Genomic DNA, 22707 nt, shown 5'->3' with positions numbered 1-22707 from the left:
TGACTGTCTTGAAGGAAAACCATTACAGGCCCAATGGGAGATAAAGAGCTCCCCTGCTGTTTCCGAGCCGTGTAGTAAGATTCCAAAATGTTTTATGGTGTTTGGCTTCAATGAAACCGCCTCACAACACCATCTGTATCCAGAATGTTCCAATACATAGAAAGTATCTACATTGTGAGGCCTCACCTGGAGATGGTAGGTGGAAGATTCGTTTTACTACAAATTGCCAAGTTCTTGCTTAATGCACCTGTTTTCCATCACTCTATTGTGTATATTTGGTTATCTGGGATACTTTGAAAACTTTACTGTTTGATTTACCCTCAGGCAAAGCTAAATAACCTTAAATGCTCCTTTTACAATGCCAGCTATTTAATACTGTGCTAGAAATAGTCAATGAGGATCAGTGTGTGCAACGCAAGGCAGTATCTTTCCTCTTTGCATGCCGCTATCAATTGAAACAGATTGAAATTATGTTAATGGTCCAACAGTGTTCAACGCACTGACTGTTCTTTGACCCAGATCACAAGTGCATTGACACAAACCTGTCTCCAAGAAGAGATCCGCTTTTTCTCATAGTAACGACATAACAAGTGACATAACCATATCTTATGTCGTGCACATGTTTTTAGGATTTATAAAAAATAAGGCAGATGACACGCCTAAGATATCCAAAAAAAAAAAAAAAACAGAAATAGAAGTCTGGTGATCCAAATCCCCTTGTTGAAAAAACAGTATGATTACAGTCAAAGCCGAACAAGAGAAATCACAAATCCACAGGTGCACAGTGCGCATATACACAAACACACACACGCTCATACATTTTCTTTCTCTCTCTCTCTCTCTCTCTCACATACACACACACACACACACACACACACAGTCATGCGTCTGACAGGATGGGGTGGATTTTGATGAGGAATACTGAACTGACTAAGGAAGCGCAGGGAGAGCCAGGTTTACAAACACAGATATGCATAGTCTAATTACCAAACGCCCAGCCTTAAGGCTACACCAAACCCACAGAGATTCCCTCCAAATCCATTCTTTCATAAAGCAATCCACCTTAATCCACGTTGTTCCATTCATTCTATTCTGACAGGTGCAATATCACAAGGCTGTTTACAATCACTAATCTGCTTAGAAAGACATAAAAGATCTTAGGTAATCAAACATTCAGATCCCTTTAATTCCTTTAATTCCTCCAAACTCTGGCTGTCGTCTTCAGATGAATAACACAAGGTGAATATGGTGTAACTAATATCTCCGCTCAGCACAGCTGAAGTATCCAGCAGTACTAAATCAGCCTAAAGTGAGATACTATCATAAAAAACACATTTCAAGATATGGGGTTGAGAGCATTGATGCTTTCAACAGGAAAAGACAGACATATCAGTGCATGTTTAGAGCTAATATGATGAATAATACTGATGACTAATACTCAGGAGTATATTACAGTATATGAGCATCAGCAAAGTTCAAACCCCAGCAGACAAACTCAGCCTTCTCTGATTAAGAAACAGCACAATGCCAAGGACACCAAGTAGGATAACAGTATCACTCTGTGTGTGTGTGTGTATGTGTGTGTGTGTGTGTGTGTGTGTGTGTGTGTGTTTGTGTGTCTAACTTTATTCTGGAGTTCAGAGAACAGCTGCGTTGACTCAGGTCTGATAAATCACTCAACTATGACAACAAAAACAGTTCCTGCCCCCCCCCCCCCCCCCCCCCCCCCATGCTTAAAACAGACGATCGTTCGAAGAGGACTGCGTTCGTGGGGGAGCGTCGTGGCTGCCACGCTTTCCTCCTGCTCCATTCTTCATTCGGTTTGTGGCGTTTGGAACAAACGGTTAAACGGAGGAGAGGAAAACAAGTGACAGGGTTCTGAGTGGAGTGTTAAACTGAGACAGGATCAAGGCCAGGGTCAAGCGACTCGACAACACTGTTATTCTTCCCCAAGCACCGCAACCCTCCTTTATCACAACCTTCTGTATACACTCTCAGAGGGATCTGACTCTCGCATTGCATCATGCGGCGAATCTGTATACAGACCGCAGAATATTTGTGCGAGTGGGGTTTTTGGAGGCTGAGTTGTGTCATACACACAGTCCAGTAAAAGCAACAGAAAAGAAACAGAGCTAAAGTTTTAAATTATAAAAAGCAGATTTTTTTTTTTTCATGTTTACACTGAGCAGAAGTTTGTGACAGACCACCAACCATTTGCTACATTTTTTAATTTTTTTTTAGTTGTTTGCTGCTCTGGAAATATGGATTTCTAAGTAGTCTGTGATGTGAACCGTGCGGGTCAACACTGCATGAAAGTTTCCAGCACAAAGTTTAAGGAAATAATAGTCAGTTTGAGAACGTGTTAATTCTAGAAATTTCTGAGAAGGTGTTGGCCCCTGAGGTTTTGAAGAGTGTGAAGCAGAGGCCTGTCACGTTAGTAAGACCCAGTCGAACTGAGCACAAGGGGTCTTGGGTTAAAGTGATGGCAAACGACAAAACATGGACATAAAAAAGTGAGAGACAGGGGACGCATGACAGTATCACCCAGAATGAGTCTGAATGCAACGACATTGCACGAACACACAGTCCTCAGTGGGCACACACAGTGACCAGCCCAGTTGAGCCAAATTTAACCTCGCACAAAACAAGCCTTGCACTCCAGCTTTGACATAAAGACAGTCTTAAATTCCCTGCTAGCATTTAGGGTGTTCATGATGACCTCTGACCGCAGCCTACAACCTCTGACCCTGAAGGAATGAGAAGGGAGACCGCTACTACAACCAGCCATTTATGTCCTGCTATAAGCCGTATACAGGAGTCTGTTTCACACTCTGGTTCACATAAACACAAACACACACACACATACACAAACACAAACACACACCAACAACTTCCTCCGAGCTGATCACAGGAAAAGTTTGGACACTGACAAGTACTCACACAGTGCTTCCAATTGAGTACCTGAATAGTCCAGGAAGCATTTAATCTTTTATGAGCTGTTGTCAAGCCAATTAAGTCTAAGTCTACATGTCTCGACCAGCCTGTGCTGAAATGAGAGAGAAAAAGAGGAATGAGCTAAGAGTACCCCCCCCCCCCTCCACCTCCTACCCAAAAAAAAACAGTGGGTCTAACAGATAAAAACAACCACAACAAATTCTAATCTGTATTGTGCTTTTTAGAGCAAGGCACTCAACATGCTTTACAACATTAACAATGAAATACAAATAAATAGATATGAACATAGGAAAAAGAACAAGAAGTAGGTAAGTCATTGGCAAGCCTGCGTCAGTCAATATGCAGTCGTTCCATCACAAGAGAGGTGTTCATGTCTTAACAACAGACTGCTATCAGCAGCCTTTTCTCCTTTCCTGGTCTCATACAACAGACACTCAGAGGCAAGCTCTCGATGTCCTCTAAAGCTGCAAGAATGTGTCAGTCATCCAAGCAGATATAAATGGCAACAGTTTTTCAAGGTCTTAAAATGGATTCTGCTTGAAATGTGTATGGCAAGTTTTCTCAGTGTCAGAATTCTGAGCAAAAAAAAACCCCCTTTGTCCTAAATGATTTCTTACTCCCTGAAAAATCAGACTGTCTTACGTTTGCCGAGATGTGTTTGAAAGTCGATGAACGCAGTAAGCTAACTGAATCTTATCCCCGAAATTTAAATCCTTAAATTCAAGGCCATGGTGGGGAACTGGCACCACTCAAAAAGACGAGCTGTAAGATTTGACCAGTCTGCTTTGATTATTTCACCTCCTTTCAGCTGTTCTGATTTAAACCTCTTCTCTGGTTTTCTGTACTGGAGTGAACAGACCTACTAAAACCAAAAGTGCCTTTCTGACAGAATTATTTTATTTTATTATTGTGGAGTCAAAGAATAAAATTCCAATCTTAGATGACTATCAGTCACATTAAGAACCTGTCTAATACGCTGGCTGTGGAGTTCTGAAACATTGTACAGTCCTCGCTGGTAGCCTTGGTTACACTTTTGATCTTATTTTGTGTTTTAGCCTGAGTATAAACAATGTAATTACAAAGAATACTTAAGCCCCCAAAAGTAAAGGAATGCATTTATCGAAAACAAACATGTCATTCCCATCTAAAGATTACCATGTGAAAAATGGAAAAGTCCAGTTTATGTTGGCTACCAAACTCAAACACCTCTGAATCACTGTCACGTTCAGGTCCTGTTGACCACTATTTCATGGTTTTCTTTGACTTGTTTTGGATATTTTGGATCTTTTATGATTGTTCTTATTCTTTTAATCGATAGTTCAAACATATGTGCCAAAACACTAAAAACCACGCGTAGGCTGAGAGTAACAGCAGTGGCCTGTGTCCCTGACACGGCCCGATCTCTGTCTCTGGTCTACGGGGCCGTCCAGCCGTGTGTAGTAAATTGGGACCTTTCGAACACCACACAACACAAACACAGGCGTCCGCCTCGCCGCCAGACGCCGGGCCCCGGCGGCGTGCTCGTCTGTCGGGGCTTGACCGCGGGCACAGGCTCCGCGTGGCTCGCGGCGGAAAGTGTGGGTCATCCCTAATGGGTGCCCTGCGGCATAGGACAGCAGCCCTGTGTCCTGCCCCTCATGCACCATCTACCGTTTACCATTTTCCCCAAAACCACAACAGCTTCTAAATCCATCTCCAACCAGAGAGAGAGAGAGGGAGAGAGAGAAAAAAGGAGGGAGTGAAGGAGAGTGGGAATGAGAGTATATGCAAGAGAAAGAGAGAGAGAGAGAGAGCACAGGGGTGGGGGTACAAAATGCCTTACCACCATATTTTTACCCCTAATGAGAGATATAATTTGAAGAGAGAGAGAGCTGATGTGAGGTTAACACTCAGGCAGCATGTGCCAGCCGCATTGGCCTAGACTTTTCGCTCTTTTTTTTTTTTCCGCCTGTCTTTGCTGACATTGGTAGGTATCTATTTTATTGGGGCCGTCTCCAAAAGGTGGTTTGAAATATATGGTTTGGGATGATTGCGTGCATGCGTTGGTCCAGAGCCGTGCTGCTTTTAATGGAAACATTTTTATCTCTTTCGCTCTCTGTGTGGTTGAGGGGCAGCCTGGCTCTCTGGCTCCAGGCGGGCTTCTGGTTTGGGTTTCATCTCTGCTAGCCGACGAGAAAGGCCAGTGGGATTAGAATCTGCCATGAAGGTAGACTGGTTTGACAGAGTTTAATTTAGCTGACAAAAAAAAAAAAAAATTCCTCAGATGAGGTGAAAGCCGAACGGTCAGGGGGTGAACCCAGGTCGGCGAAAGAGAACGAGCTCAGGAGAGACCTCGGTCTCTCAGGGAGGACAGACTAACAGCCACTGTACAATTAAATATATACAAAGCTTCAAAAGTTCAAATAGGGCATTGACCAGCTAGGCATCACAGACACATGAGAGAATCCTTGGGAACTATTCCAGTAAAAATCTCTGAATGGCATACAGAGAAACCAGTGACAGCTCGTTGAAGCACAAGACAGAGCATAAAAACTCAGTGACCCAAACAGGCTCTCCCACGGGGAGGCAGGTCTGACTGAAGTCTGTCCATTACATGGGGCCCAGATTATTTTGCAGTGGAAAACAGAGTGAGCAGTGCTGAGAGATAGACGATAAAACCAAACATAAGAAAGACTAACAGTGCACAGCTGCGAGGTGCATAGGCACGGCGGCAGTGAAGCGTGATTGGCTCAGGGAGAGAGGTCAGAGGTAACCAGGAGCAACCAAGCCAAGCTGTATCCCCTTTATCTATATACACATCAGACAAGCCCCCATGGTTGTATTCATTGTGTGTGTGTGTGTGTGTGTGTGTGTGTGTGTGTGTGTGTGTGTGTGTGCAAGTGTGTGTATGACAGGCCAAGGGGTGTGTGAAGTCTCAGCCCAGTGCTATTGGAAGAATAGCTTCTCTTGTACACAACCGAGCACCTCCAAAGCACACTCGTTTGACTGTTTGGCTTGTGAAAAAATTTGGCCCCAACATATTTTTGTGAACCCCGGGCCTCTCGCTTTCTCTCCTTGGCCAAATACCTCTCTAAGGCAATGAAGGTTCACAAAATTGCTCTTTCATTCTCTCTACCTGCAGTAGCCTGCTCTGTTCTGAATCTTCCCTCAGAGAAGGGTCAGGTACAGAGCATGGACGCATGACAAACGTCTTTCTCATACTGAAACAGCTGTGTAGGTAGCAAAAATAACAAAACAACAACAACAACAACAACAACAACAACAAAAAACAGCCTTAAACTGTGTACAACTGGTAAAGGTATGAGTTCAGGAATGTACCTGACAAACTGTGATCAGTGTGGAATGCAGACTTCTTGTCAATTTTCATTTTTATAGTAATCTCAGAAAGGAGACGTGTAAATTTCACAACCTCGACTCTCGCTTTGGGGGACTCAGACATTTCACAATGGCAATAGATTATTAAAATTTATATTCAAATGACTAACACAGCCATACTGTTTCACATTATAAAACCATTCTCACAAACATGGGATCGCTAACAGATAAGATCACAGAAACAGCTGGAATTCAGTTAAGTATGAGTGATGTTGTTTTTGGATGGTACAAGTAACAATGACAACAGGAAGAAGCCTGTTGAAACACGTACTAAGTGTCTGTGAGTAAGTGAGTGTGTTCACATGGAAGTATGCACTTTTGGGCTCATGCGAATCTTTTTTAGAAAGAAATGTGTGTGTATGTGTGTCTCACTTTTCACACAACATGGCTAATGGAATGGTTCTATACGTTGTACAAATGCAAACGCATAGGAATGCCTGTTGGAAATCCTCTGCCTTTATGAACATGGTTTGCTAACTACCTGTGTGGTACAGTGTCTGTCATCTAGACCACAAGACCGTATGTGTGTGTGTGTGCGTGTGAGGGTGTGTGTGTGCGTGTGCGTGTGGGTGGGTGTTTGTGTGGGTGTCTACATGCAGACTCTTCTGTTTGCATCAAGGAATGCTGATCTTCCAGCTTGTCCCAGGGTCATGCTTGGGCTGGCATTTGAGGGACACCTGTGTTCTGAGCAGGGAGTCTCTATGGTTACGCCATTAGGACAAAGCTGTCCTAAATGGAAGAGTGAGTCTACTTAGAATCAGCCACGGTTATGAGCACACAGTGAGAGCACATAAAGAACAAGGACCCATCCAAACTCATCAGGAACCAAACCCAGCCAGGGAGCCTGATGTCTTTTTAACATTTCCTTTGTTCTCTTGATTTGCTCAGAAGGAAGCAGAGCACTTCAAGGTAACAAAAAGGACAAACCCACCCTGTTACTCGTTCATGGTTGAAAAATGAATCAAATAAGGCCAACTCCGCAGTGGAAATTGCTGGAATCTAAGCCAGTACACAGTTAAACAGAGTTTAAGTTACACAGTTAAATACTCAATCCTAAATTACAGTGTTGACAACCAACAATAACACGCCAACCTACTGACTTTCCCCAAAGTAAACTTCACACTCGGTACCTAAAATCCATTAAAAACACGGCAAAAAAAGAGAAGAAAATCTCTTAATGAACGGAGAGCTCAAAAGCTTCCGTTGTTCATCTTTCAATAGGTCCTCTCTAACTTTTCTTTCTTCATTCCTACCATGAGGAAACACTTTCCTTCTGTCAATTACATTTTGATGAAGTTTTTTAATCTTGTGAGAGCCCATTTCTTTGACCCCTATACCGGCTGCTCACATAGAACCACGGGCAGGTGCAAAGCATGGTCCTATGCTATGTTGTTCTAACATTACCATGACGACCAGATGGATAAGAACTCTCATTCTTCCAGTCTCTTATTCTCTTGTCATGCCTCCCCCTCCATATGGCCCGAGTAACTCTGAGGATTTCTGCTTCACGTAGTGCATATCTTTTCCTCAAAAACCCCTGCAGTTCAGCTTGGGACAGCTCTTGACAACTAAAATACTACAACTGTGTATACACAAGAGAATAAAAACAGTTAAGATTGGCACCGGCTGTTTGCACTGTCCATACAAATGACCAATTAAAACGATCAATCAAACTGACAGGTAACAAGCCATATATGCCCGCTAACACACACACACTCGCACTCACACTCACACACACACACACACACACACACACACACACACACGGACACACACGGACACACACACACACAGTGACAGCTTAAATGCTTTTCACCTCTCAAATGTAATTGTGTCTCTGTAATTCTTTCCTGCACTGACGTTAATATGTTTCTCGTTGGGCCCATCTAAATGAATGAGTAAATAAACCACTTGAAGGATCTCTGGAGGGTCTATACAGGCAGTTCACCTGTCAGCAGCCAATCAGATGAGCTTATTAATGAAGCGTTTCCAATGACAACCTGGCACAGACAAACAGGAGAACATTCTAGACTACCACAACGGAAAGAAAATGGTGGCAAAAAATGAAAGACAGATTTTAGTTAAGAAGCCGGAAAAAAAATACTAAAGTAGTAAAGTAAAAAACTGTAAAACTAGCCTGTGCAGAAACAGAGAAACAGATGAGCTGTACTACACTAGATATAAGACTATTTCAACAAGGGAGAACATCAAATGAAAAGTAATTCTACAGCATCAAGGCTGGCAAGCTATCCCAAAACCTCATTCAAATCATTTCAGTGTTTTATATGATGTGCCCTACAAGAAAAACAGACACAAGCAGGACCTGTGACCTATCCCAGAACTCCTGTGGCATGACATCACGGAAGAGAACTCAGACTTTAACCAGTGCCCAAATGCTACTCAATTATCTTGTTGAGATATGTTATTTCCTGCACGGCTGCTCCGTTTTTCCTAACTTGATTAAAGCTGCTTTGGTCTTTTCATGTGTGTTTAAATAAAAGAGCACGGACGCGTGCGTGCGTGTGTGCGTGCGTGTGTGTGTGTGTGTGTGTGTGTGTGTGTGTGTATAGACTGACAACCTGCCACTCAGTGCTGGGAGGAGTGTGTGGGCCAGTGGAGACCAGGCTGTACAAGAATCCAGCACAGGAAACCAAAGACTAATGGGAAACACACGTCCCATCGTCTCATAACTGAGTAGAGAAGGTGGCCATTCAACAGAAACTCCAGTCCAAAGGCATCATTTAAAACCAGCAGTTAAAGCCGAGCTTAGGACAGAAAAAAAAGATATTCAGATAGAGGGCAACAGGGTATGAGGCAGAGAGAGAGAGGGGAGGGGGTTGGAAAAGGACGGAAAAAAGAGAGAGAAGAGAGAGACTGAGAGAGAGAGAGAGAGAGAGAGAGAGGGGGGGGGGGGAGAGAGAGAGAGAGAGAGAGAGAGAGAGAGGGAGAGAGAGGGGGGGGGGGGGGGATCCCTAGGTGATTTGTTATCAAAGTCCACATCAGAACTGCACATCTCTATCTCTCTTCGTTCTCGTTAATGCAGTTCACTTTCTGGGTGACTATCCCATTGCATTGGCTCCATGTGTTCTGAATAAGACCCTGGGCTGTTTTTACTTTAGTGTACATCATGCCAAACCTCCATAACCTCTCTCCTGATCTCTCCATCACACGGCAGCTACCGAAAAACCCACCCAGGGGAGACAGCAAGACAAGAGTAATTATACAGAAATGAGACGGCACAACGGATGGGTTCAGTGCCATTACTAACACAGAATATAACCGAGTATTTCAGCTAAAGCAGAGAGAGAGAAACAGATGGATGAATGCAGCAAAGAGCTGTGATCTCATTTTAGGGGTTATTCCAGGATGCTGCTGCACAAGGAACCTGATCCCACAATCAAGTAGATTAATATATCATCAAAAAGCTAGTACTTCTTTCAAAAAAATCCCTTTAAAGCAACAATTAATGACTAATAGAAATAACTGTATCATGACTATTTAAAACGCCACATGGAGTAATAATGGCTGTGAAAAACTGGTCCAAAAGCAAGATCGTGGAGACCTAATTAAAACCATACTGGCCATCTAAAAAAGATGGAGGGAAGATCATTTTTTAAAATTATTTTTCTTCTGTGGCAATTTCACACAAAAAGAGCCTTATCCCAGGGACGCACTATAAATACCTGTGGGATGAAATTGAAAACCTTGGAGAATTACTGCAGATACTCGCTGCCAGCTGTCAAATATTTCCATATCGATTTTTCAAAAGAGGGTGAGAAGTCTCCATTAGGCCCCTTATATGAGACCTGCTTAATTACAATCCCAGGGTCTCTGGATTCTGGTCCAGACATTCAGTCAGAGGATGGGGCTTAGGGTGGGGGGTCAGGTATAGGGAACACACTCAGAGGGAACTAAAAAGAGAAAAAACACTGAATTTCTGTTAGCTTAGACAAACTGGAAAAACAGCTATAGTTCTATTCTGTGCCACATGGGAAAAGGACAGAGAGAGAAAGAGAGAGAGAGAGAGAGAGAGAGAGAGAGAGAAAGAAAGGAGAAGAGAGAGAGAGAGAGAGAGAGAGAGAGAGAGAGAAAGAGAAGAGAGACATGGGTAGGGGTACAAAGCTCCTCAACACCTCATTTTTGATCGTCATTTTCCACCTCGAACTCACTAAAGCCACGTCTTAAAAAAATGAAGAGATTTTCAGAACCCCTGTCATTAGCTACAGCTGTCACAAAGAGCTCAACCTGGCAGATGGAGAAGTAAGATCCAAAATGACTAACATGTTCCACAGACTGCCTCTCAACCAAATGAGAAAGACCGAACCCGAACTGAGCTACGGTTCCCCGACGGGAGCCACCGCGGTCTCCGACTTTCACCACCTGGGATCTGATCGTCCATCCCCAACCTGACCGATCCAGCACTGAACCGACCGCAACCATCAGGGTTTATCCCGAAATCTGGCTGAGCACAAAAGAGTCCATAGAAATTAGCTGACAGCAGAAAAGTGGGGATAAAATAGAAGTACTGTACAGTTGGACGAACACACGCCAAACATAAACACAACCGCACCCCCACCCCCACCCCCCTTTTTCCCCCATCATCACTCTCTTTTCCGTACCCTGTGCAGCTGCCCTTAATCCAGACAGGACCAATTCATCTGGGTTTGATTTGCCCGTTGAGAGGGAAAGAAAGAGGGGGATTCTGTGCTCCGAACGGAGGAGCGCTTATTAACGAGAGACCCTCAATCTGGTTGATTAAAGGAGTTTGGATCGATTACAGAGGACGGCGGAGCCGTGGTCCAACCGACCCCTGAAAAAACAAAATAAAAGAATCGTGCAGAAAAAATAAACCTTAACCTGCCATGAGCAGACAGACTAACACAGAGAGCCTACATAACACTGGCTCTAAATGAAAGGCCTATACTAAAGTGGAGCCAACGCCAACTCACGAATTACAACCATCCCCCCGTTCCACTTTTCCACTGCCATCAGAAAGCTACTGTGTTTCTCCGGGAGAGGTACTTCATCATGTTATTTCACCCATTTCTGTGACTCAGTTATGGAAACAGCAGGGTCAACCCCTCCAGGTCTCCTGTTGAATCAGCACTACGGTAAATGGAGTGTGCTCTTATGTGTGTTCGTGTGTGTGTGTGTGTGTATGTACTACACGCAGTAATATTTTTAGCAACTGCAGACAATTAGTAGGTGAAAATGTGACCCCCATGAGTTTAAAATTCAGTCATGCAGCATTCACGACAAATGACCCGATTGGTCCCAGAGCTTTTTGTAATAGTATTTTTGGATTTGAATGCAGGGCATCTGTCGGCTTCCAAATATACAGGCACTCAACCCAAATAAATCTGTATCGTGCCCATCTTTGACTGTGCTGTCCTGAGGAGGGGTGGGTATGGGAGGGGCTGTGAAGCGGGACAAGAAGCCCCCTCCAGAACCAGGACGGGACAGGAAAACGCAGCGCACAAAAATAACGTCCGTGACGTCCCGGTGTTTAGACAAAAAGCTGGTTGCAATTGAGCTCAATTGTAAAGTTCTCTGATTGCAGCTGGGCCAGAAGGTCCAATTAAACTCATCACAATTATGTTTGGAGAGGGGTGGGGTTGGGGGGGGGGGTAAGGAGTGATGCACCGGAGAAAGAAAAAGAATACAATGTTGAGTCTCAGTCACGATAAAAATCTGTTTCCAAATGGAAAATGGGGTATGATAGCCATCATCTCTTATTGAAAGCAACTAAATCTCTCATTCCTGTCCAAACCCAATGTTCTTTACGGTCCCTTTTTTTCAACAAATAAAGAAAAACAAACATTTCCTGCAATGCCACATGTCAAATTTCCATCCACAACGACCACGATATGTTGGAACATGTAAAGCATTTTTAACACCATTCATCTCCAGATTAAACAGTCCTCAAAGAGCGCTGACGTTTAACCCACACACAAGTCATACGATACAATCCAGAGCTATTTCACAAACATTATTTAAGCAAGGCCAGTTTTGGGATCACTGTAGTATGAAACAAAATGCGTACCCCAAGACGTGTTTCTGCACAGTTCCCAGAAATGCACCATACCACAATGCTGTTTTGTTGTCAACTTAACCTCAACACAAAACAGAAATGTCCCATAAAATATAAATTCAATAAACAAAACAAACTATAAGCAGAGGGGTTGTTCCGTAAATAATGATTTGAAATCAAGGGATGCTGAGCATTCAGGCAACAGGGGGCAATTACTCGTGGTTTAATTTGGGACATCTGACTGCTGCCCAGCATTCACATTTTCAGCCCTTCAGACATTCCTACGTCTATTTTTTTTTTTTTTTGTAAAAAGCAGTTGTTATTAATTACATATTAATGTGATATAAGAACGGGGAATGGAACGGAAGGAAAAACGACAAGTTCAGCTATGAATGAAAAAACACGGGCCATACGCTGAAAAAGGGGTATATTAGCTTGATTGTATCGAAAGGGAAACAAACTGGGAGATTAACTGACCTTTTTCTCGGAGGGCGAAGCCCAGAGCGAGCATTCCATACTCTACGCATTGCCAGGGAAACAGACTGAGATCTGGAAGTGGGATACGCAGGAAGACTTGAGAGGCCCTATCTATGTTTTTGTTTATCACCACACACCATTCATATTTTACCGAATGTGGCCGGACTCTGAAAAAAAAAATCTTTCTCTTTCTTTGGGTTCCAGGAACGTAACGATTGCATTTTCCCCTCAATTTCACTTCTAATTCCAGTTTACTCTGGATTGTTACCAGTTTGGGGATTAAGGGGAGAGAGAGAGAGAGAGAGAGAGAGAGAGAGAGAGAGAGAGAGAGAGAGAGAGAGAGTAGCAGGCTTTTTGGAAGAGAAAAATGAGCACAGAGGGACCAGAGGAGAGTTAGCAGAGACAAAGAGAGAAAAGGTCAAAGGCTCCCTCACAGACTCATTCAGTCTGAGTTGACATCTGGAGTGAGAGCGACCCTTTGTGCATGAAAAGAGATGTCTAGGCTGCTGACCCCTGTCATATGATAGTAATCCATATGATAGAATCATTTGGAGGCCGTTCAGCAAGAGTACTACCAGACACCATCTTCTCATTTACCACGAGCATACTTTCAACCAGACAGTGTATACAAGACCACAGGTCACAGAGCTCCGATGATTACTCCAGTCAGGTCCCATTATTTAAGGCACACAAAGCCTGGACTTCTGGATTTCCCTCACCTAAATCCAAAAGACCAGCTTAGCAGTGTTACTAACAAGCCCTCTGCCTATATGTTATTGGAGTTATGAGCTTCAGAGGGGAGAATAATCGGAATAGGAATGGGTCGTATGGAGGTAGGTAATACTTTGTGTGCACAACGACGGCAAACACTGCATGAACAAACACCAGCCTTTTTTAATAAGCGCAACTCTTTGCTTTGGTGCAGCCTAGATTAGAGCTGGATTGTAGACTGAGCGCCATGGTGAAGGTGTTGACGTGGAGACACCAGAGAGCTGGAATGTCGGACAGCTTGTCACCAGATGAGCCAGACATCGCGTTGTGAGGGACCTGTGCTACCACTGCACATTCTGCACATTAGCACGACTGCAGAAAAATCGACACAAGCGTTTCGCAGATGCTAGGTAAACTACGACATTCCTCAGTCAACAGCTTCAGCTCTCTTACAAACTTACTAACAAGCAAAGAACAAATGACTTGAAGTAGCACACAGCTGCACATTTTGAGGTTTGGATCTCTCTCTCTCTCTCTCTCTCTCTCTCTCTCTTGCTTGATTTTGGCTAGTATCTGTGCTTGACTGAGATGGGTTCACAAGTTCATCATTTTAATCACTTAAAGCAAGAGATATCAACTGTTCATCACAACTAAAGCTGTACTTGTATGAGATGGTCAGGGACATCATTTGGTACACATATAATTTAAAGAAAAGCATTCAGTGGTGATGTTTTATAATGGGGATTTTTCAGCCGGACAGAGTGGCCGTTATCTACCTAACTAAGCTTAGAGGATGTGGGGGGAAGGAGGAAAGGGGTGTGTGTGTGTGTGTGTGTGTTGGAGGGCGGGCAGGCGTAGGTGGGCATTTAGGGTCCTCTTGTGTAAACCACCAAATGCCTCAGACAAACAAAGAGCCCAAATGCAGTAACATTCCACCAAGGGGCTTTCCTTAGAGAATAACTTGGTTTGTAAGCACAAGTGCTTGTTAAAAAAAAAAAAAAAAAAGGAAAAAAAAAAAGGTTTTCCTTCATTCAACTGTCTCTGTTAAATGTCCATGTCTCCGGAGAAACCTCCTGTGCCTGCGCTTTCCTTAAACGCTGCAATTGCCTGTTTGGGCTTTTCTCTGTGGCACACGCCAGGTTTCAGTCACAAAGAGCAGAAACACGAGGCTGCTCCTGAAGCTCTGCCACACAAGTGCCACATAAATGCTACCACATTTCTCTCCCTCTCTCTCTCTCTCTTCTTCCGACGGAGCTGTCAAAATAAACCGGCGAGCGTGTTTACAGTAACAGCAAGAATCACAGGCTCCCCGTCAAGAAGACCGTACCGTCGTTTTGCGGCCGAAGTTCGGCCACCGGGGCCTCCTTGCCTGCCGCGCTGCCCTGCCCTGAAGAGTAAACCCAGCTGAGAAGAGAGGTCACAGCGTTGAGAGGGGACGCACAAGAACTGCCTATTTAGTGTTGCCACTGTCTCCAGAAATTCTGCCAGGATTTCAACCACAGTCAGCAGGAGGAAGAGGAGCTCTCTGTGTGTGTCTGTTAGAATCAGTGTGTATGTTTTTTTTTTGTGCGAATGCTGAGAACACAGAATGTCTCTGTTGCTGATTCTGGGCGGTCTGCATTTTTAAACGCAGAATAGTCTTCGACTTGTATGGGCCCTTCGCGTACATAAAATGGAAAGGAAGTCATCATTCTGAAGTCAAAGGAACGACACTGTAGGAGCGTTCACGCATGTCTACATGCACACGCACACACGCGGGGCAGAGGGCGATGTGTGTAAAAGCCCACACACAGAGATATACAGTTCATACGATGAAGTCAAACCATTGTGTGGACTCACCCATTGGAGGTGCCCAGAGACACAGAACTCAGAGAAGAACCCAGCTTCCTGCTGTCCCAAAGCCGCACCTCCTGCTGACGCATCTGCAGGCCGTCACAAACAATTACACGTCGTCACACATCCATAAGCACACACTCTCTGCAGACGCAACTACCATTCTTGTGACTACTACGGCAAATAATTTACTAAGAACTCCAGGAAGCATTAGGAGATGAACCCAAGCATTAAAACACAGGTAGCTTAGAACAAGAAAGAAAGAAAGAAAGAAAGAAAGAAAGAAAAAAATAGATAGAAAGAAAGAAAGAAAATTCTAGAGAACTGCTTTTTAATGCATATTCCTCTTGGTTCCTCTTACCTGGTTGAAACCAGTGGTTAGTAGGTGATCATCTTTGACGAATAGAATCCGTGAGTCCTTGTTGCTCTGTAGACCTGAGGTGCTCTGAGGAGAAAAGACAGGAGTTATTATGAAAGAGAAAATGATTTCCTTCCCTGGACAGATAGGAGAATAAAGTTAAACAGACAGACAGGCATTCAAAGGAACATCAATTGGACACCAGTCCTACTTCTAGACTTTTCTCTTACTAATATTACAGACACAGAGTCGGCACATAAAGACAAGTCAGAGGGGTTAAAGCAGATGATGACAGGAGGTCACCATTGGCAGGCTGGAGTGGACAGAGGTGTAATGACAGGAGGTCACCATTGGCAGGCTGGAGTGGACAGTGGTGATGAGTGACTGACAGAGAGTCAGTAAAAAACAAAAAAAAAAAAAAGAAGAAAAAAAGAGAAGGAGTAAAGAAGACTCTTTTCAGCCGTCCTTTAAAGACGCCTTTGTGAGTTCAAAGACAGATCGGGACATGTTCGTGACAGGGGGGCCTTGTTTTTGTCGGTGTAGAGGATGACATGGCATCTGCTTCCATGAGACAGAACTCAGCAGCTTAGACATCATCACCAGGACTGTGCAACACTGTTACCATAGATACCAGTGTCAAAAAACTATTGGTAGAGCCTCAAGAAAGGATGCTTTACTAAACATGTGAAGAGAGATACCTACAGAGGTACACTGCAACATGTGGGTGCGAGGACATGTGCAGAGAGAGAGAGACAGAGAGAGAGAGACAGAAAGAGAGAGAGAGAGACACACATTTAAGGTCACTTTTATTGACGCAAGTAACCCCTGTGAGACCAGCATTTTAACATAAAAAAATGTGGAAAGGATTAACAAAAAAACCACAGCACAAGTTATTGACATTGGGACAAAAGACAAAGGAAAAACAGAATTAAGCACCCATTAGCATTCTAAGAGCACAGTAACAGAGTTCTCCCCCTCACAGGCTTAGTCTTAAAACCACACATACATCAGGCTGACAGACGTAGATCCCCACCTCCCACACATTAAAGAAACAAGAGAGAGAGAGAGAGAGAGAGAGAGAGAAGAGCTTGTATGTTTATAAATATGGTGCTTCCCATTTTCAACTGCTTTGCTATGACAGTGGGAGAGACAGGGGGAGGAAGAGAAAGAAAGCAATAGAGTTTAGTAGGAGTACCATTACGCATGCATGTGTGTGTGTGCGTGTATGTGCATCTGTGTGTATGTGTGCGTGTATGTGCATCTGTGTGCATGTGGGCGTATGTGTGTGTGTGTGTGTGTGTGTGTGTGTACGCGTCCATGTGAAGCAGAGCGTCAGGTGGATGAAGCCTTTGTGTTTTTAGGTTCTTAGGTTCTTTGAGAGGTTACAGGTCTGGTGAGGTGGCCCAGGCCGGTCAAGGACTGGGGCCAGACAAGAAGCTTACGATTCGTTTCAACGCAACACAGGCCTTTCAGTAACAAACAGCTATATCTCTGATTTTCAAACTCAGAGAGATCCAAAAGATCCAATCAAAGCAGAAAACAGACGGAGTTCAGAATCAGTTATCCGTACCACTGCTATTGGAGACCTCTGAAGTTCCAATTCATTCATTGGAGGTTTGATTATCCATCCTAGCTGACAGAGAGCCACGTCTGGACGCAAAGCAAGCAGCTCAGATGTCTCCCTTCAGGAAACGCTGACAGGGCGTTTTTTTGTGCCACGAGACACATATGCAGGGGGAAAAGGATACTACTCTATAAAAAAAAAGACAATTTAGGACCTGAGCAGGGTCCAGAAACTGAAGGACCATTAAGGTGCCAAGCCAAAGACGAATATTACTAACTGCCCGTGATTGCGAATTCGGCGAACTCCTGCTGGGTTTGGGTTTTGAAGGGTAAGAGCGAGCGATGGCAACCGTCTCTGAGCAGCTTACCTCCTCTGCTCAAATTCTTGCTGTCATTTTTATGGGCGCCTGTGGCATTGCCAGAAGCAAGGGAGCGTGACAGAACGGCGTCAAACAGTAAAAGTCAGAGCCCGATCCCTAAGACCCTGACACTTAGTGAGGGGGCCACCACACTTCTTCCCACACTGACACACGCAGCGCAAGAGAAGGAAAAACAAACCTGGCGGGAATATCAACCCCCATGTGTACCGTCCTTAAAAGAGCCTTTAAATAAGGCCTTAGTCTCAGGGCCTCTCCATTCTCCCCTATGGTATAAACCTCTATGTTGTTCCCTATGGTATATACGGTGGTCTATACAGTTTCCCCTTTGGTATATATATATATATATTATCCCCTATAAGGTAAATACACACACACACACACACACACACACACACACACACACACACAGGTAAACTCTCTCACAGACCAAACAACACACACACACCTTTGACACATATTTAGGGGTCTCTTGTTTGATTCTTCAGACATAAAAACCAAAAAGGCAGGCAGGTTCTAGTGCCGACAACAGAACACAATACCTGACTGAGAGAGGGAAAGAGAGAGAGAGAGAGCGAGAGACAGAGATAGAGAAAGAGACAGAGAGGAACAGAGAGATATGGAGATGCACTGAGAGGCATTGAGGGCACATGTGGGCTCTATCAGTGTATTCAGTTGTCTGTTTTTCCATGTTCTGACGTTTCACTCCCACGTTACTCACACTGTGGTCGGGGACTAAGAGCGGGTGGAAGGAACTATTAAACACACACTCCAACAATCCTTGGAAATTATCATCAGTGTTTATTGGCAACATTTTCTACTTCCCTGATGGGTACAACTCACATGCATTGGAGTTTTCGGCTGAAGTTATAAACACAGCCCTACCCACCCACACACACACACACACACACACACAAACACAGTACCATTTACTACAAAAGTCAAATTTCCCTCCATTTAAACCTAGTTTAAGTATTGATCCGGAAGGTTGAAGACTAATTCAGCACTCAGGGAAGAGACAGACTGTCTTTCATTAAAACTTCGGATGAAGGTTGAGTGGGAGGTTAGATGTTAAACTTTTGGGTTGTTCCCTATTGATTTCAGAGGAATGGAATCTTGTCCTCTCCCTCTCTCAGGGAGAATCCCACCATTCAACAGGAACTGAACAATGTAAAAAAAAAAAAAAAAATACTGATTCACGTAGTTTGACACATAGAGTTAATGTGCACACACTCAACATCACTAGCTCTGTTTGACTGAGGGTGGACCGTAAACTCAGTACCTCAAATTCCTCTTTATGTAAGTCTCAGTGTATTACTGCACCTCTATGTCTGAGCCCCCCCCCCCTTTTTTTTAAGGTCAAATGACGACTTCTTGCACTAACCGTGGGTCATTAATCAAATGTGAACACACCCTGTGCATGAAGCTGCTTCAATACAGTAATGGCATGAGGACGTCTCCAAAGATACGTCTCCCACAGGAGACATAGCTTTTCGGACCATATCAAGGATTTTTATCACAAACCATCTGGAAGGCATGTATATGCACTCGCTCTCAGCTTGGTACATGTCCAGATGTAAATACATTTATTGGAAGATTACCAAACATTGACGGAGTTTAGCACAGACGTGTGTAATAAACAACTCGAATACCAACACTGGGACCATCATGGGTTAGAAGAAGGGTAAGCGCTTTAACCGTAAAAGTGAGTTCAGATTTCTGAGTACGGTTTGGTCTGCCTGTAGCAGGTACTTTCTGAAGTTTTTTTTTTTTTTTTTTTTTCCCCTCATGACGGGAGCAGCATGTAATACGACTGACCCACCAGCTGTAAGGGAGGAATGGAGAGCAAGCGAAGACCCCCAAAGAGCGATAGATCAAACTAGAAGAAGAGAGAAAAGAGCCAAAGGCGAAGCAAACAGACGAGGCGAGACTCCCCAATCTCTCATTCCGATCTCCTCTGCTCCACTGACAACAGCTCTTCCAAAAGGACTATAAAAACTCACGCAGCCTGGCAGCTCCCTCTCTCTGAACTCTAACTCTCTCTCTCTCTCTCTCTCTCTCTCTCACTGAACTTTGATTGGCTGGGATTTTGGAGAGCACTGGCAATAATTCGTTGAAACGATATGAGTGCATCATTGCCGAAAACGCTGGCGGGGCAGAGCTGAGAGGAGAGGAGGAGGAGAAACGGTTGGCATTGAGTTTCACTCTTTTGTATGGAGCATAACATAAAATGGAGTAGTTACAGTTCAGCTGCAAACATCAAGAGCGTGGTCTTAAGCGCACTATTTATTACCTCCCATACTGTTTTTTTTTTTTCTTCTTCTTCAGGAAACAGAAAATTACGTTTTGGTTTAGAATCCCTAATCAACTAACGAGACTGTGATGATAAAAAAAAACACACAGGGGTGACAGACAGTGTCTAACCAATCAGTTAAAGCTCTATTGCCTATTCGTTCAGTCTGTTTACAGGCCTGTCTGCCTCACGCTAGCCAAAGCCTGGATAAAGCATGGAAGACAGCCTGGAGAACTGGCCAGAACAGGCCCTGCTTGGCAACAAGACATACACAAACACTCATACACAAATATTTCTTTCTAAACAACTTCCCAAATATATGTCTCCGCTAATCCCCATGCTGTTACTTTTTCATTTTCAGCTAAGAAATGGTCTGTTTGGGTGAAAATATAACATCTGAGATGCCGATTTTCGGGGGGGGGGGAGGCTAATTAAACTATGACATGGTTAATTTACAGGCCAATCTCACCCAACACTGGTACGGCGAGGTCTGATGACTTTGTATGACTGTTGGCTCCGACCACAAAGAAAACCTTTTGTCTGGCCTGGGTAAAATTAACCGTGATCCTCCCTATAACACAGCCTCGAAAAGTTCAAGCCTTATTTTCCCTCATGCTCTAAATGAATCGAATCAAGATGTAAGGAAAATAAACATCTCCGACTCCGTCGCAAAGCGTATCATATGCATGTTCCATAGATTTAAGGCTCTGCAGAGATGATGTCACTCTTCCCACTGATCTGACTGAATTGGATGTTGGGCAGATGCGGGGGCCTTCGGTGATGATGTCATCACTGCTCGCCGGCAGTGGTAGGGTTGCTGCAGCTGCAGTTTGGAGAGGAAAGAGGCTCCAGGGCCCCTGTGCAAGGGACCATCTATCACCCTGCTTGGCTCCCTCTCCCAAATAAACACTCCCGCACATGAAGGGCTTGAGGCCCACCCTCACTGCCACTCACCCCCAGGCTTCACAGAGTTAAGCCAGCTGACATCTGGACCTCTGAGTCCAGCAGATGCACTAGAGGAAGTACGTGTGTGAGTGTGTGTGTGTGTCTGTATGTACGCGTGTGCTCAACTTCACTGCTCGGCATGTGTTTATGCGGCACACTTAAGGTTTCCATCAAACTCCCTGCTTGTACTGCCTTTGTAACAGTGACTGATGATTCCATCAAAAAGTAATTGCAGCTTAATGAATGACTGACTAGTCACTTATGCATTGATTTGAAAATCTGTCCATTTGCCAGAGCACTTCTAGAAACTGATCTGGAGTGAACAGAGTTCATTATGAGCAGTATTATTTGTGTCTCCATTTACCGCCCTGTGTCAGGAGACCTGTGATTCGGTCAGTTGGCCTGATAGTCCACTTCTACCATTCTACCTGCAGTTCTAGAGTCTTACTCCTTAAACTACACTACTTGAAGCCGCCTACTCAGGCTCTGCATAGCTTGATAAAGACTCCACTGGGACATGTGTGCACATATTTATGTGCATGTACACAGGCACACACATGCACGCGCTCACACACACACACGCAAGCACACACACACGCACACACGCACACACGCACACACACACACACCTGCACACACACACGCACGTGCACGAACACACACACACACACACAAGATGGAGCAGTATGTTTTCTTTAGCAACAGAGCAAAGCATAGCAGAAATCACTCAGGAAGAAGAGAGAGGAGAGGTGAGGGACAGAGGGAGAGAGAATTACTGGGTGTAGACAGGACCTTCACTCTGGAGCGTTAGTCAGACTAAAACCATACAGCTAATGAATTTATCAAACATTCACAACCAAAACCTATAGAGGCTCAAGAAGCTTGTGAAAAATAGAGAAGTTAAAACGTGTATACATATTCAAATAAACAAAACCAAAACAAAGCAGAGTGAGAAAGAGTGTCTTAACGAAAGAAAACTTTTTTTTCCACTCTTTTTGGTTTTTTTTAACCTTCGCTAAATGGTACATTGGGAATAATAGTTTGGGGGGGAAAAGAAAGATGACTGAAATGACTGAGACCCAAGAAAATGGCTTTAACTTAGCAGACGCAAAGCAAACCTCCGGAGGCAATCTGAGCGCTGATCAAAGACACGTCAGGATCATAATTGTGCTCAAAAGAGACAAGTCGCAGACACAGTCAAAAACACGACGTCACAATCAGTGTCTATGATTTAGGGATTTATGAAAACGTATGCCCTCACGACTGCCGTTCCCTCTCGATAAGTGAACGTAGCTTAAACAGCCTGAGTGCACATCTGTGTCACTGAAAGAGAATGTTGATTCACCCACCAGGAGGACTATCAGGTGTCTACGTGCACATATGGGAACAATCTAAGTCTCTCCCACTCTGACTCTCTCGGTGCTTTTGACAGTGTAGAGTAGGCCTCAAATATTTAGGACTCGGTGCCTCATTCATACCCCTCCCCTCCAACGTAACCATCTTCTCTTTCTCTCTCTCTCTCATTATTTTCCACGTCACATTTATCAAACCTTTGTGCTCCTCTGCTTCCCAGACGATGAACTGAAGAGGAATGATCTTCTTCTAACTGACGTGGCTCTCCAAACCTTGCGTGTGTCCTACCTTTTCGCATTCCCAAAGAAATTTCCTTTTTGCTCTCTCGCCATGGACGTGGGGATCTGACCGACGCTGTTGTTGTTGTTGTAACGTGAGCCTGTGTGCTGTTGGACAAGCTGACAGACCCTTTTTTTTTTGCCTGAACACGACTAAT

The 22707-nt window shown here is 44.1% G+C and overlaps 1 protein-coding gene across 1 annotated transcript in view; it reads right to left on the bottom strand.

The window, feature by feature from the left end:
• The window catches only part of LOC115826260 (mitochondrial import inner membrane translocase subunit tim16), a 104379-nt gene that overhangs the window by 56527 nt on the left and 25145 nt on the right, over positions 1 to 22707 (bottom strand). The window contains exons 8-9 of the mRNA XM_030790005.1: positions 15744 to 15827; positions 15389 to 15471 (exon numbers count right to left, since the gene is read on the bottom strand). Coding sequence (XP_030645865.1) covers positions 15389 to 15471; positions 15744 to 15827 — 167 coding nt within the window. The remainder of the gene's footprint in view (positions 1 to 15388; positions 15472 to 15743; positions 15828 to 22707) is intronic.

Source organism: Chanos chanos, chromosome 13 (assembly GCF_902362185.1).
Source record: "Chanos chanos chromosome 13, fChaCha1.1, whole genome shotgun sequence".
NCBI classification, from domain to species: domain Eukaryota; kingdom Metazoa; phylum Chordata; class Actinopteri; order Gonorynchiformes; family Chanidae; genus Chanos; species Chanos chanos.
The sequence above is the reverse complement of the archived record's forward strand: the minus strand, read 5'-3'. Positions and strand labels throughout refer to the sequence as shown.